This window comes from Thamnophis sirtalis, unplaced genomic scaffold, assembly GCF_051295495.1.
Source record: "Thamnophis sirtalis isolate CommonGarterSnake01/CBP01778 unplaced genomic scaffold, rThaSir2_p1.2 scaffold_7, whole genome shotgun sequence".
NCBI classification, from domain to species: Eukaryota; Metazoa; Chordata; class Lepidosauria; order Squamata; family Natricidae; genus Thamnophis; species Thamnophis sirtalis.
In genome coordinates this window covers 71,172,896-71,185,612 of record NW_028261387.1, presented here as the reverse complement: position 1 = coordinate 71,185,612, position 12,717 = coordinate 71,172,896, and the positions used below count along the sequence as shown (strand labels likewise).

Here is a 12,717-nt window from a genome sequence, read left to right as displayed (position 1 = left end):
ATTACAAGAATCCCAACTAACCTTTCCGTGTAATAGGTAGGAAGTGGGGGGGAGGGGCCGCGGTGGAAAAGAAATCAAGGCCGAGAGACCTTTCCTGACTGCGGAGGGAGGAGAAAGGGGGTTGGGAAGCTGAGGGTTCGGGAAGATTAAAGCAGCCAAAACACAACCCGCGCAGCTGGAACTCCGCTCCGCGGGCTTCTCCTCCAGCTGCTCGTCAGCTGACTGGCTGGGAGCTGTCAGTCTCTTTCAAGAAAAGCCCCGCCCACCCCGGCTACCCCAGGAACGGTTGGTCGGAGCGCTCCTCCGGCCCGCCCCTTTCGCCTTGAGTGTCAGTCGGGGAAACAATATAAGGCACCAAGTGGGGCGGCTGGGCGAATCACAGCTGTTCAATCCCAGCGCTGGAGGCTGCGGCTGGGAGCTGAGCGCCGAGGAGGAGGAGGAGGAGGTGGCGGTGGTGGTGGGGCGCCTTCCTCCCTTTTTTTCCTTCCTCCCCTCCCTCCCCTTTCCCAGCGCTGATCCTGACGGCAGCCAATCGCCCACCTTTTTTTCACCCAGTTGCCGGGGCGAAGCAAAAAGTTTGCAGGGGGAAATCGCCGCCGCCGCCGCGGGTTGAAAAAGAGCCGGACTTACAAAAGAAAAGCACGAAAAGAGGCGCAGAGAAATTCATCTTTCTTCTGTTTTTTTGTTTTGTTTTGTTTTGAAACCCAGCGAAAGATTTTCCCCCTGAAGGGGGAAGAAGGGGCACCGCAGCAGCAGCAGCAGCTCAGTCCGCCCTCGCAGGATTTTCCTTCCTTCCTTCCTTCGGCCAGCGGGGGTTACTGGCCAGGAAAGCGAAATCGGGCAGGCTGCCTTTGCCCTCTTTCTCTCTTTGCTTTTTTTGCCCAGCGCTGCGGTCTCTCCGTTAGAGAGAAGGCGAAAGCAGCGGCGGCAGCAGACAGAAGCAGAGCGGCCGCAGCCCTCGTGTGCGCTGGTCTCCCTCGCCTGCTTTGGCTCGGCAGCTCCCGGGCTCGGCGACGCATAGCGAAGAAGAAGAGGAGGAGCAGGAGGAGAAGAAAGTTTTCTTCGGACTTGTCTGGGCTCCCCCCCCCCCCGAGAAAGCCGAGGCCCTGGAGTGAGGCGACGACGAGGGGACACCACCTCCTTTTCCCTCCCTCTCTCCAACCCGGAGGGGAGCCGCTCCTGCCGCCGCTGCACCGCCGCGCGATGGCTGCCGAGCTCAGCATCGGCCCCGAGCTGCCCACCAGCCCCCTGGCCATGGAGTACGTCAACGACTTCGACCTGATGAAATTTGACGTGAAGAAAGAGCCGCTCGGCCGAGCCGATCGCTCCGGCCGTCACTGCACCCGCCTCCAGCCCGCCGGCTCGGTGTCTTCCACCCCCATCAGCACCCCTTGCAGCTCGGTGCCCTCCTCGCCCAGCTTCAGCCCCACCGAGCAGAAGACGCACCTGGAGGACCTCTACTGGATGGCCAACAGTTACCAGCAGATGAACCCTGAGACGCTCAACCTGACGCCGGAGGATGCCGTGGAAGCCCTCATCGGGTCCCACCAAGTGCCCCAGCAGCTCCAGAGCTTCGAGAGCTTCCGGGCGGCCGCTGCCCACCATCACCACCATCCCCATCACCACCATCACCACCACCACCCGTACGGAGGGGTGCCCCACGAAGACCTGTCCGGCGCCGGCCACCCGCACCATCACCACCACCCGCACCACCACCAGGCCTCCCCCACCCCCTCTACTTCGTCCAGTTCCTCCCAGCAGATGCAGAGCGCGCACCCTCCTCACCCTTCCTCCTCCGCCTCCTCCTCCGCCTCGTCTTCTAGCAGCGTGGAGGACCGGTTTTCCGACGACCAGCTGGTCTCCATGTCGGTGCGGGAGCTCAACAGGCACCTGAGGGGCTTCACCAAGGACGAAGTGATCCGCCTCAAGCAGAAGAGGCGGACCTTGAAGAACCGCGGCTACGCCCAGTCTTGCAGGTACAAGCGGGTCCAGCAGAAGCATCACCTGGAGAACGAGAAGACCCAACTGATTCAGCAGGTAGAACAGCTCAAGCAAGAGGTGACCCGGCTGGCCAGAGAAAGAGACGCCTACAAGCTCAAGTGCGAGAAACTGGCCAGCAATGGTTTCCGAGAGGCTGGATCCACTAGCGACAACCCGTCGTCTCCCGAGTTCTTCATGTGAGTCCTTAAAAAAAAACCAAGACCCCCAACCCACCCACCCACCCATCCGCTACTCCCCACTTGCTTCCCTTCTCTCCTCCTCCGCTGACATCTCCATCCATCTACCCTCTCGAGCCAGCAGCGAGATTAAGGTTGAGAAAAAAGAGAGTCAGAAGAATGACTGCGAGGCCTGGGAAAAGGGTGGGCTTCCTCCAGGCCAGGACTGCGAGGGGAAACCTCTGCGGCAGCACCTTGTGTTTCTAGCTTAGCTCTGAAGGGCGGAAGGGAAAGGGTACAACTTTTCCTCTTAATCGGCCGCTTGGCAGCCAAAGGGGCTTTGGGGAGGGAGAGATAGGTGGGGAGGGGGGGGGAAAGGAAAGGTCTCTCTGGTAAAAAGTTTTTTATACAACTTGATTGCTTGCTTGTAGAACTTTATCCTGGACTTTGCAAAACAAAGGGACGGGCACCGGACAAGCCATCTAGAATACCCACTTTGGAGTTCCTAAAAAAACAACAACACGGAAGAACACAAGCGAGGGGGGAAGTGCACCCGTAGCCTGGAAAAGGAGCAAGGACAATGTATGCAGGTTTTTCATAGATTGCCTGCTTTGAAAAAGACAGAATTGAGATGGGACTTAACTATGCGAGCTAGTAAAATAGGGAAGGAAATTAAAGAGAGAGAGAGAGAGAGACAGACAGAAGCCTCCTCAGTTTTATTGCCTGCTTGATTATATAGAGAAAACAAAAAAAAATCTGCATTAAAAATATTAATCCTGCATGCTGGACATGTATGGTAACTTCTATTTTGTACCATTTTCTTGTTTAAGAATTTCGCATGTCGTTGATCACCGACCATACTTTTTTGTTGTTGTACTGTTGTTTGTTTCTTTGAATAAGAAACTGTCACAAATTCTATATAAAAAACCCTTCTTTTTAATTGCACATGCAACTGCTTGTTCTATCTCTCTATTAGCTTTATTTTTCTTTTAAAAAAAATTTGGGAGCTCAACCCACTAGGCATGCCTCCTGTGCAAGTTTCACAGAGATCAATGAGGCTGCTGCATAAGAGAACAGCTGGGGGGGGGGAATTGGGCTCTGTGTTAGCTTGTAAATATCAGCCACACCACATAAAATCTGCACAGGGCGAAAACACAAGAACATTTCAGCAGGCTGGTTTTCAGTGATCATTTGTTGCAGACAAATCATAACCTACAAAAAAAAATTCTGGGCATTTTGCATTCAGAAAACATCCTTGTATATTCGGTGCACTTTTAAAAGCTGTAGGTTCTTTTTGTTCATTTAGTTTTCATTTTGGTTTTTGTTGGGGCAGAAAGAGTTTTTTTTCCCCTTTGCCTCTTTTAATTCTCCAATCTTAATTAAATTACTTGGAGGTCAAGTCTGCTGAAATTAAGGACCAGACTAGATAGAACCAGGTTCCTTTGTATCCAGTTGGATTTAACTTCCAAGTAACTTCCAATGTTTATAAGTCACTTTTTGATTTTTTTAAAAAAGACATTAATTTGAGAGAAATATATATTTTAAGTGGCAACAAGGGATAATTTTAGTGATTGGGTCCTGCTACAGTCCATCATTCATGACCCAGCTATCCATGTGGGCCACCTGATTTCATTGTTGGCTCAGAAAAAGAAAGATTTGCAATTATTTTTCTCTCTTCTCCAAAGCAACAATTGGCCTCTGGGTTTCTTAACTAAAACATGAGTCAATTTCACTGACTGCATCAGAGGCAGCTCATGTGTATTAGAGTTCCCAATAGAGTTTAAGTTTATGCCTCTGTAAAAGGATGAATGAATTCAGAATACATGGGGGGGGGGGGAGGACAGCTTTCCTCTTTCAAAAAGGTGGTTTTAGCTTTGCAGCTTCCAAGTTTAGCTTTTGCAATGTTTATTCTGCTTTTTCACGCAGCCAGTGAGTGTAGCCAAAACTTTTAGTAGTTTGGCAATTTATGGGTGTTTATTATAATTATTATTTCTTGTGATTCCCCCCCTTTTTTTCTCCCCCTTCTTTTTCCTCCTGCAGGTCAGTAAAAGGATTTTACGTTGCACTGACAAAAATACCAAAATGAAAACCTTTATTTTTTAGTTTCCTTTTAGAATTTGCTGGCACTGCTGGCCGGATGCATTTTGAGTTTGTATTAGTTTATAAATTAACAGTAATACCAAGAATCGTGAAAAATGAAAAGCATGGTGCTTGCAGTTTTAAATATTGTGAATATTAATAGTCATGCATCAGAAAATACCCCTCTAAACTTTTGGGTTTTTATGGATTCAACTGTGTTGAAATCACAGCATTGCAGCAGCAGAAAATGTTTTTATTTCATGTAAACGTTCTGAAGGGATCAATTTCAAATCCTGCTTATGATATGAAAAATATTAAAAAAACACCTCTTGGTCTTATTGTAGTTTTATTCAGACTGGTTTCTGGTTTTTGTTTCTCTTGGTTATTAAAATTGTTTCCTATTTTTGCTTACTAATATTATTGACATGGCATTTTTTAAGGGTATATTTTTTCTTGAGGGTTATTCTTGAACGTGAGAAATAAGGATGGTGGTGACTGCCACCGCCACCAACTCATCCAATCAGGCGAATTATACAGAGTTGTAAGAAACGCAACTCAGTGTTTGATTCATGAACCGATGGAAACACTCCCCACCCCCCCACCCCATTCCTGAAACACCACTGAATTCCCTGGGCTTGTTTGGAAGCATGGATATATGCAAACTGTATTATGGTATCTGAATCCTGTTCTCACATCTACAGGAGTTTGATTGAAAGTTGTGGGACTGAGATAATTATTTAAACAAGGCAAATCACAGGCATAACACTGTTACTTTATGATATAGACAATCCTAATGGCAAAATACACTGAAGGGGTTGGGGAGGCAATGACCCATAACATTCCTCTTTTTCCTAACTTTCTAGCTTCTTTTAATCTGACAGGTCTTTCAATTCTAACAAGTTTTACCTGAATGTCAAGGGAAGGGTCCCTGCATTTCTCGAGAGTGTTTCCACTGAAAAGATATTGGGCCCTTGGAGGAAATGTCAACTTGACCTTGCTTGAGATGAGTGGCAGAGGAAAAGGGATTCCCAAAAGCAGGGCAGGCAGAGGTATTTATGTGTGGTGATTGTGGTGTCTAAAATGTTCATTCTTCACCTGAAGTCCCCCCCCCCCTCATTTCTACCCACTCCCCATCGGCTAAGGTCCATATCTGTTTTAGGTTCTAGGTTTGCCTTTCTCTATTCTACCATTCTACCTGAGCACAGCATCACTCTCTAACCTCCACACCCACTTAAGCCCCCTAACCAGCATCCCTGCCCTAACACGCACCAGGTTTTAAATGGTGACTACACAGACTAGCTTTCCCACTGAGGTTTGGGTAAGTAGCAGATACGGTGTCCACTCTGAGTTACATCGCCCAGATCTTGAAAGGGTAAAGGGGGGTAGTGTGTGTAAAACTTCCGACAGAAGCAGGCCTGAAAGTCCTTTGAGCTCACTTTTTTTGGGGTGGGGGGGTGGGGGAGGATTATATTATATTGTTCACAATCTTGAGAAAGACTCCATAGGTGGATAAAAATGCTGGAACACCTGGCTGGCCCTGCGCCCAGTTATCATAATCTTCACCACTGCCACCACAGCGGTGTAGGCTCCTAACACCTCTGTGGAACTGGGCTTCTTCGTAACGCCTTTCCCGAGGAGCGAACTTTTCCTGGTTCTTGCCTTACTCTCCAACAGGGAGGCAGGGATTTCGGTCTTCCTGGAAGTGCCCCCTTTCTCACCCCGCCACCGGCCGACTTCTCTCCATTAAGCCTCCAGCCTTTGGCGGCGGCGGCAACCACTATTAAGAGTGGGAACGGCCGAAAGGCAAGGGCTTAATTATGCTTTTCCCCCTCCTCATTCCCCCCCCACCGAGACCCCCGAGATCAAACAAACAAAGCGCCCATCGGTCAGAAAACTCGACCAGCTGGAGCCGAAGTCAACCGGCGTTTCGAGCAGCGATTTTCCGCCTTTAATTTCACCCAAGAGCTGTGCGCCCTGGCTGAAAGGAAAGGGGTATGCCCCAGCTCGCCGACTTCAAGTCCGGCGGGCAATTGTAGGACATACTCGGTGAGGAACATTTGCCTCCCATGATTTTAGTCGCTCCGACTAAGCTACCTTCCCTGACCTTGGAAACCCTGAAACACGATACAACAACCACAACACAAGATGGGTGCCATTTACAAATCGGCTGCGGTGCTTAAGAGAAGTCCCGCAATCTCCCCTAGTTCGGCGGCTTCGGACTCGCAAGGCTGCCTTCTTTCTAAAAAGAAAAGAAAGACCCCCTCAAAACTTAGTTTGAGGCGAATCCCGGTTCGAATCAACGAGGCGGCTGGTGAGAAATCAACGTTCGGAAATCACCTCGGTTGGGCCGTTCGCCGTTCGCCCAGACCATTTTTTAAATAATAATATTAAAAAAACCCCAAATAGCTAATCTCGAAGTTTAGTTCAACTCCCGGAGATTTCCTGGACACCGAACTGGCAGCGGGAGGGTCAGGTCGTCCCAGAATAGGGGGGCGACCCCTTTCACTGCTGACAAAATCCTTCCCCTGCCTTTCCAGTGCTCTCTCTCCCCCTAACTTCTGAGTTGGGGGGGGGATTAAAAGTGGGGGAGAAACTTTTCGCGGGTCACTGGATGCCCCCAGTGGCAGAAAGGCTCTCCCCCACTTTTAATTCCCCCCCACTCAGAAATTGGAGAGAGAGAGAGAGCACTCGAGAGGAAGGGGAGGGTTTTTTCAGCAGTGAAACGGGGGTGTAAGAGAGAAAAAAGCACACCACCGACCGTGTCCAACTTTAGATTCGCTGAGCTCCTGCAGAGGTGGCTGCAGCTCAGCAATGCTAGAAGCCGGTTTGTGGTCAGTTTGTGGTTTAGGAAGAAGCACGGAGGGCAAGAGCAAGGCCAGGCTTAGAGAGAAAAGCCGCCCTTATCCTACGGAGGAAGGCACGCACGGCCTGTTCGGAAGGCCTAAGAGGAATATTGTTCGTGGGAACTGCCACCGCATATTAATGTCCTCTCATGCGTGCACTGAATACATCACAGAAGCTAATTGAGCGACATTCCCCCAGCCCTCCACACAACCCGGCCCCCGCTTTCTTTCTACCGGGGAAAACTGGGCCTTAGAAAAGCGCAGGAGGCCTTTTGGACACCTTCGCGTAAAAAGTGTGTCAGCGGGTGGGAAGGCTGCATCGCTGCAGGGTTACCCGAGCCCCCTTCCCAACCTTGGCTCCTGGAGACGTTTCAATTGCTTTTCCCTGAAGGCCATGCCGGGCGAAATGCCTTTGTCGTTTTGGACCATTGAGGTCAAGGGCCCGTTAAAGGAAACGGGGAAGAAGCCCAACACAGAGCTATCGTTGTGGGGATGGGATTGAACTCATTGGTTTGATTGCTTCGAAGGGAAAGGAAGCGTTCCCGCCGATCCTATATCGAAAGCTGAAACACGAACGGAGTCCCTTCTCCAAGTTACGCTGGGGAAGCCGGGAGTGCGGGAGCTCACCCACTTGGGGAAAATTAGTTGGAACCTCCGATGAGGTTTTTGTACAAGAACACAGGGAGGACATAATGTGAGTCACCAAATAAAAGCTACCCTTCTTTCGGTTGGAGGGTTAGCAGAAGTCGCTGGGGGTGGAGGAACGGGACACATGTTAAGGTGCCTGAACTCTGTGTGTGTGTGTGTGTGTGTGTGTGCGCGCGTGCCAGTGATTCTCTATCTGGACAACTGGAAGATGGGTGGAGTTTGCAGTCCACCCATCTTCCACTTGTCCAGGTTGGAAAACATTGAATTAGAATAAGCTTGATTTCTGAGAAGAAAAAACATTGCTAGAATTGCCAGGCTGCATGCAGAGAGGTTTTTTTTTGGGGGGGGGGGGAGGGGATATTTCGAAATAGGCCCCCGTGATCCCGCAATCCAAGTTGCTGCCCGCTTCCCAGATCAGAGGCAGAAGTGAAACTTCACTCTGGCGGGGCGCAGGAGCGTATTTTTTCTTAGCTGCGCTACCCGGCTTTGACAGGCGTCTTGCGGTGAAATAGGAAAAGGAAACGGGGGAGGGGGTACCCAGCAGGTCTGGGCTGCATCAATCGGGACGAACCCTAGATGGCAGCAGAGCGCCGGGGCCTTTGACATTTCTTTCCAGCAGCGCAGCTGCCGTTGGAAAATTTGCAGCCAAAATCTTTGCAGCCCGGTAAAAAGTGTTCTCTTTTCTTTTCCAACCTTCCTTTTTCGCACGCGATTGTGGCGCTTGGGGGCTGCACAATCACAGAAGATCACAAAAGCAAAACGCGTTGACGGGAGGGCAACGTGCGCTAAGAAACAAAACCCCATCACGAACGCACCCGCCCACCGATGAATTATTATCGGCATTGGAGGAACTCTGAAAAACGGTTCCGACTGGTAGCCCAAACCCAGGTTATTTACTTAGAAACAACGGGGTTTATTGCTCGGTAATCATCCCTGGGTAGACATTTCAACCAGGGATCCTCCTGGGCGATTCAGATCAACCCAATTGGGAGGGGTCGGGAGGGGGGGGGAGAAAAGGCAAATGTCACTAATCCGTTTGCTCCCACGGGACGACTCCGGACTTGACTTGGCTCCGGACCGGGACAGCTGTGGTTTGAAGATGCTTTTTGTAAAACGTAGGACGGAAGGCAAAAGAACCTTAACAGTTACAGAGTTGGAAGGGACCTTGGAGGTCATCTAGTTCAACCCCCTGCTGACGCAGGAAACTAGGGATTTGAAGTGCCAAACTGCAGATCTTTCTGATCAACTTCTCAGCTACTGAGCCACCTAACCAGAGGCGTTGAGATGAGTCCTTGGCGGTGTCATGCTGCAACCTCCTCCTTCACCCTTCCCCTTCCTCTTTCCTTGGGATGGTTTGGTGTACAAGCGACCTTCCCTGCCGCCTCCCCCTCCCCCTAATAGCCAGCCAGCCCTGTCAAGCTTCTGCCCACCTTTCTCTCAGCAGCCTCACCCCTCTTCCCTACCTTTCAGCAGCTAGGGGGTTAACTTGCACCTCCCCCTGAATGGGTTCTAGGGGACCTAAGGAAAGTGAGGCACGCTGACTTCCAGCTGAGCCTCCATTCAGCAGAACTGTTGACACAAGCAGCTGCTGGGGGGGGGGGACACACAAAACAAGGAAGGTGCAATTCTCACTTTCTGGGCTGGCTTGCCTTGCAAAGGGTGGTAGGGGTAGTCCTCAACTTATGACCATGATGGAGCCCCCAAATTTATGTTGCTAAGTGAGAGACACTTGTGAATCGAGTTTTGCCCCATTTTACAGCCTTTCCTGTCGCGGTTCTTAAGTGAATCACTGCAGTTGCTAGATTAGTAACCCAGTTAAGGGAATCTGGCTTCCCCCCCTCCCTTGACTTGGCTTGTCAGAAGGTTGCCAAAGGTTGATCACAGGATCTTGGGACACTGCAACCGACATATGTCGGAACCAGTTGCCGAGCGTCTGAATTTTGGTCACCTGATTATGGGGATGCTGCAAAGATCATAACTGTGAAAAACAGTCACGAGTCACTTTTTTAAGTGCTGCTGTAACTTTGAACAGTCACTAAATGAACCATGGTAAGTCAAGGACTAGCTGTACTTTTGACTCAAAAGCAAATCCCCCCTCTTCCAAGTATATATCCTTGGACACAGCAGGTCATACTTCCAAGATATTAGTACAGGCCTGGTTGTGAATACATAAAAAAGAAGACATACCTGTGATACAAATCAGAAAAAATATATGGGGACAACCACCCAAGAAGAATCCCTCAAGGTGTGTATCTGCTTTATTTCTTCTGGTGTGTCTTCATACAAGTGAAGCAGGTGCTCATTACCCTGAATGAAGGAAAGGCTCTTTGCACATGCTCCAGGGCATTGAATGGTTGGATTATATTTATGTAAAGAAAATGCCCTCTGTGTTAAATACAGACTTCTGAGGTTTATAGCACTCTTAAATCCATTGCAAATATTCACCATCCCCAGCCAGTTGGGATACTATCTTGGCAGTGAATGATGAAAATTGTAGTTCAGGCTATCTGGGGGCACTGGAAGGAATTGCTTTAAGGATGATGCTATACACAGGAGCTTTCTTTAACACCCCCTCCCCCATCAAAATTGCTCTCTTCCATTCAAGCCTTTTGTCTTGGCACTCTGATGCTCTGCAGGTCATTGTAATCATCCACCACAAGATAGGGTGAAGTATGGGGCTTGTAGTCTAAAGACCCTTGGGTTGCTTTCCCTGAGAGCTCTTTTACCTCCTTCCCTTCCCCATCTGAACAAACTGACCCGCAGCAACATTCATTTCCTCTCTTGGCAAGAGAAATAGGAAGTGTCCTGCATGAATTGAGGCAAGTGAAGTAGACAGGGAACTATGAATATCAGCCAGGGAAAGTAGGAAGAAAAATGTGCCACAGATCAGTCATCCCTCCCATTGTTTCTCCATAGCACTTTCCCTCCACTGTTACTCGGTGTGTAAAGCTCACCCAGGATGACTTCATGAATGCTTCCCTGGAATTTTCTTGGCAGTAATATGGAATTGGTTGATGACTGCTCTGTTCTGTGATTGATTGACTGATTGATTGATTTTTGCTTCCTATTCTAGCTTATAGCTTTGAATTTTTCTAGGTGTTTCTTATGCAAAGCCAAACCAGGCCCGAATATGCTCGCCTGCAATTAAGACAGGATTAGCCAAATGCTGCCCTCTGCTGAGACCTTCAATTTATTGCCCCTTCCCCACAATTCTCTCTTGAGCAGGTCGGAAAAGCGCTCTTGTGAATCCTGGCCCCTTGCACTGGCATCAAATGTGGAAATTTACCCGCCTCTCTCAGGTTATTATTCATTGGATTTATATTCCACCTTTCCTCTAGGAGCTGAAGGTGGCATGCTCCTTATTTTGAAAAATTGCTGTATCCAAGCAAAAATCACTATTAGCCTAGAATAGAATTTCCCCAACTCAGCACTTTGTGTGTCAAATTCACTGAGCAATATATACACTCTCGTTTGGGGTGTTTATTTGCATCTGTGCTGTGAAATGAGTCATTATGGTTATTACTGTGTGTGTGAGAGAGAGAGAGATAGGTTAGGCCAAAATGCTTTTCCTTGGGATTGCAGAAATCAGACAATTCGAATAAGTTTCCTAGATGCTTAATTTGACCTAGTACCTTCATACTCACATGAAAACAAAGTAGTCATGGACTATATGCATATCAAGACCTATCCACCTTTAAATCCATAAGACATAACTTCACAGGAAAGGATTTGGGGCAATGGAAGTGCAACCTGATCCATGAGAAAAACAGTGGGACATTCAAATAAATACGCTCTTATACATAAGAGCCTGCTCAATTATACAAGCAATCTGTGTGTCACACCCAATAGAAAAAGATTGTCTTTGAACAGCTGGATTTATTTTTTTTCCAAAAATGCGAATCCAAGACTTATTTATTTGCTGCTTCTTCCTTGCATGTCAGGAGTGTCTTTAATGACTAATAGCACTTCTGTACTAATAGGACCTTGATTGTGTAGCACACCAACTAAAATCTTGCCAGACTGTAATGTAAGGCAAACGTGTTTTAGAATATTGTAACTTCTCCTTTTTTCTCAACCATATTTCTTGATAAAGAACTTTTCACAACCTGAAAGTTTGCATGCTATTTTATAAACTGTAAACTGGTTTAATAAAGGCATTCTTTAATATTAATTCGGTATTTTTTATCTGAAATGGTATTTAACATGAAACGAAGTTGCAGTATGAACAGCTATTTGAGGGGATTAGAAGAACTATGCAGGGCAATACTTTTCAATGACCACTTGTTATTGGAGCTATATGGTGCCTCCAGATTAAAACCCATGTTCCCGTAATATGTTGAATTAAACAACAGCAATCACCACCACCACCAAAGTATACAATTTATTGATATCACTATACTGAGATGCCAGAGTCAAAGAAAAAGAACTGGGAAATATCGTGACCGCATATCAAAACTACATGAATATGGATGAAACATGTAACAGTGATATCCATTGTCATCTGGGCACCTGGTACGACGTCCAAGAATTTTACAAAATACATCAAGAAATTGCAGCTTCCTGCAATAACACCAGCGGTTCAAAAAACTGTGCTACTCGGAACACTGTATGTTTTAATATACTTGGTTGATACCTAGGGTGCCGGTAGCAACCCATATCAACCATCAGCGCCAGTCAATGATATTTGTGATACATTTTTAAATGTTCAATTGACTGAGTTTCATGTTTAATGAATAAAAGAGATAATAGTAATATCACCGAACTTTTAACTTAGTTCCCTTAGTTCCCTGTGTTTAGTTTATTATTTATGGTTCAGGAGAAGGTGGGAAAATATGCCATCGCTCTTCTGTTTGTGGGATTCTTAGAAGTATTTTCATGGTAGAAATAAGATGCCAGACTCATCCAACAGTATATTTTCTTTTTGCAAATGACAATAGGTAACAGCCAAGATTTTGCACTGAACTTTGTTCTTTGCCTCCTTCCTTTGACAT

At 47.7% G+C, this 12,717-nt stretch overlaps 1 protein-coding gene across 3 annotated transcripts; it reads left to right on the top strand.

The window, feature by feature from the left end:
• Positions 1-399: 399 nt before the first annotated feature.
• On the top strand, positions 400-4,584 carry MAFB (MAF bZIP transcription factor B). 3 transcript variants are annotated; one of them, XR_015697353.1, is made up of 3 exons: positions 528-2,177; positions 2,588-2,738; positions 4,197-4,584. XR_015697353.1 is itself a non-coding variant. In XM_087720375.1 (2 exons), exons 1-2 carry the CDS (start codon positions 1,204-1,206, stop codon positions 2,640-2,642), a joined length of 1,029 nt encoding a protein of 342 aa, XP_087576501.1. In that variant the 5' UTR covers positions 400-1,203; the 3' UTR covers positions 2,643-4,584. The 3 variants fall into 3 exon arrangements, 2 of the variants coding, with proteins under 2 accessions (XP_087576501.1, XP_013914637.2); XM_087720375.1 differs by having other exon boundaries at positions 400-2,177; positions 2,588-4,584; XM_014059162.2 differs by lacking the exon at positions 2,588-2,738.
• The last annotated feature ends 8,133 nt before the right edge of the window (positions 4,585-12,717 follow it).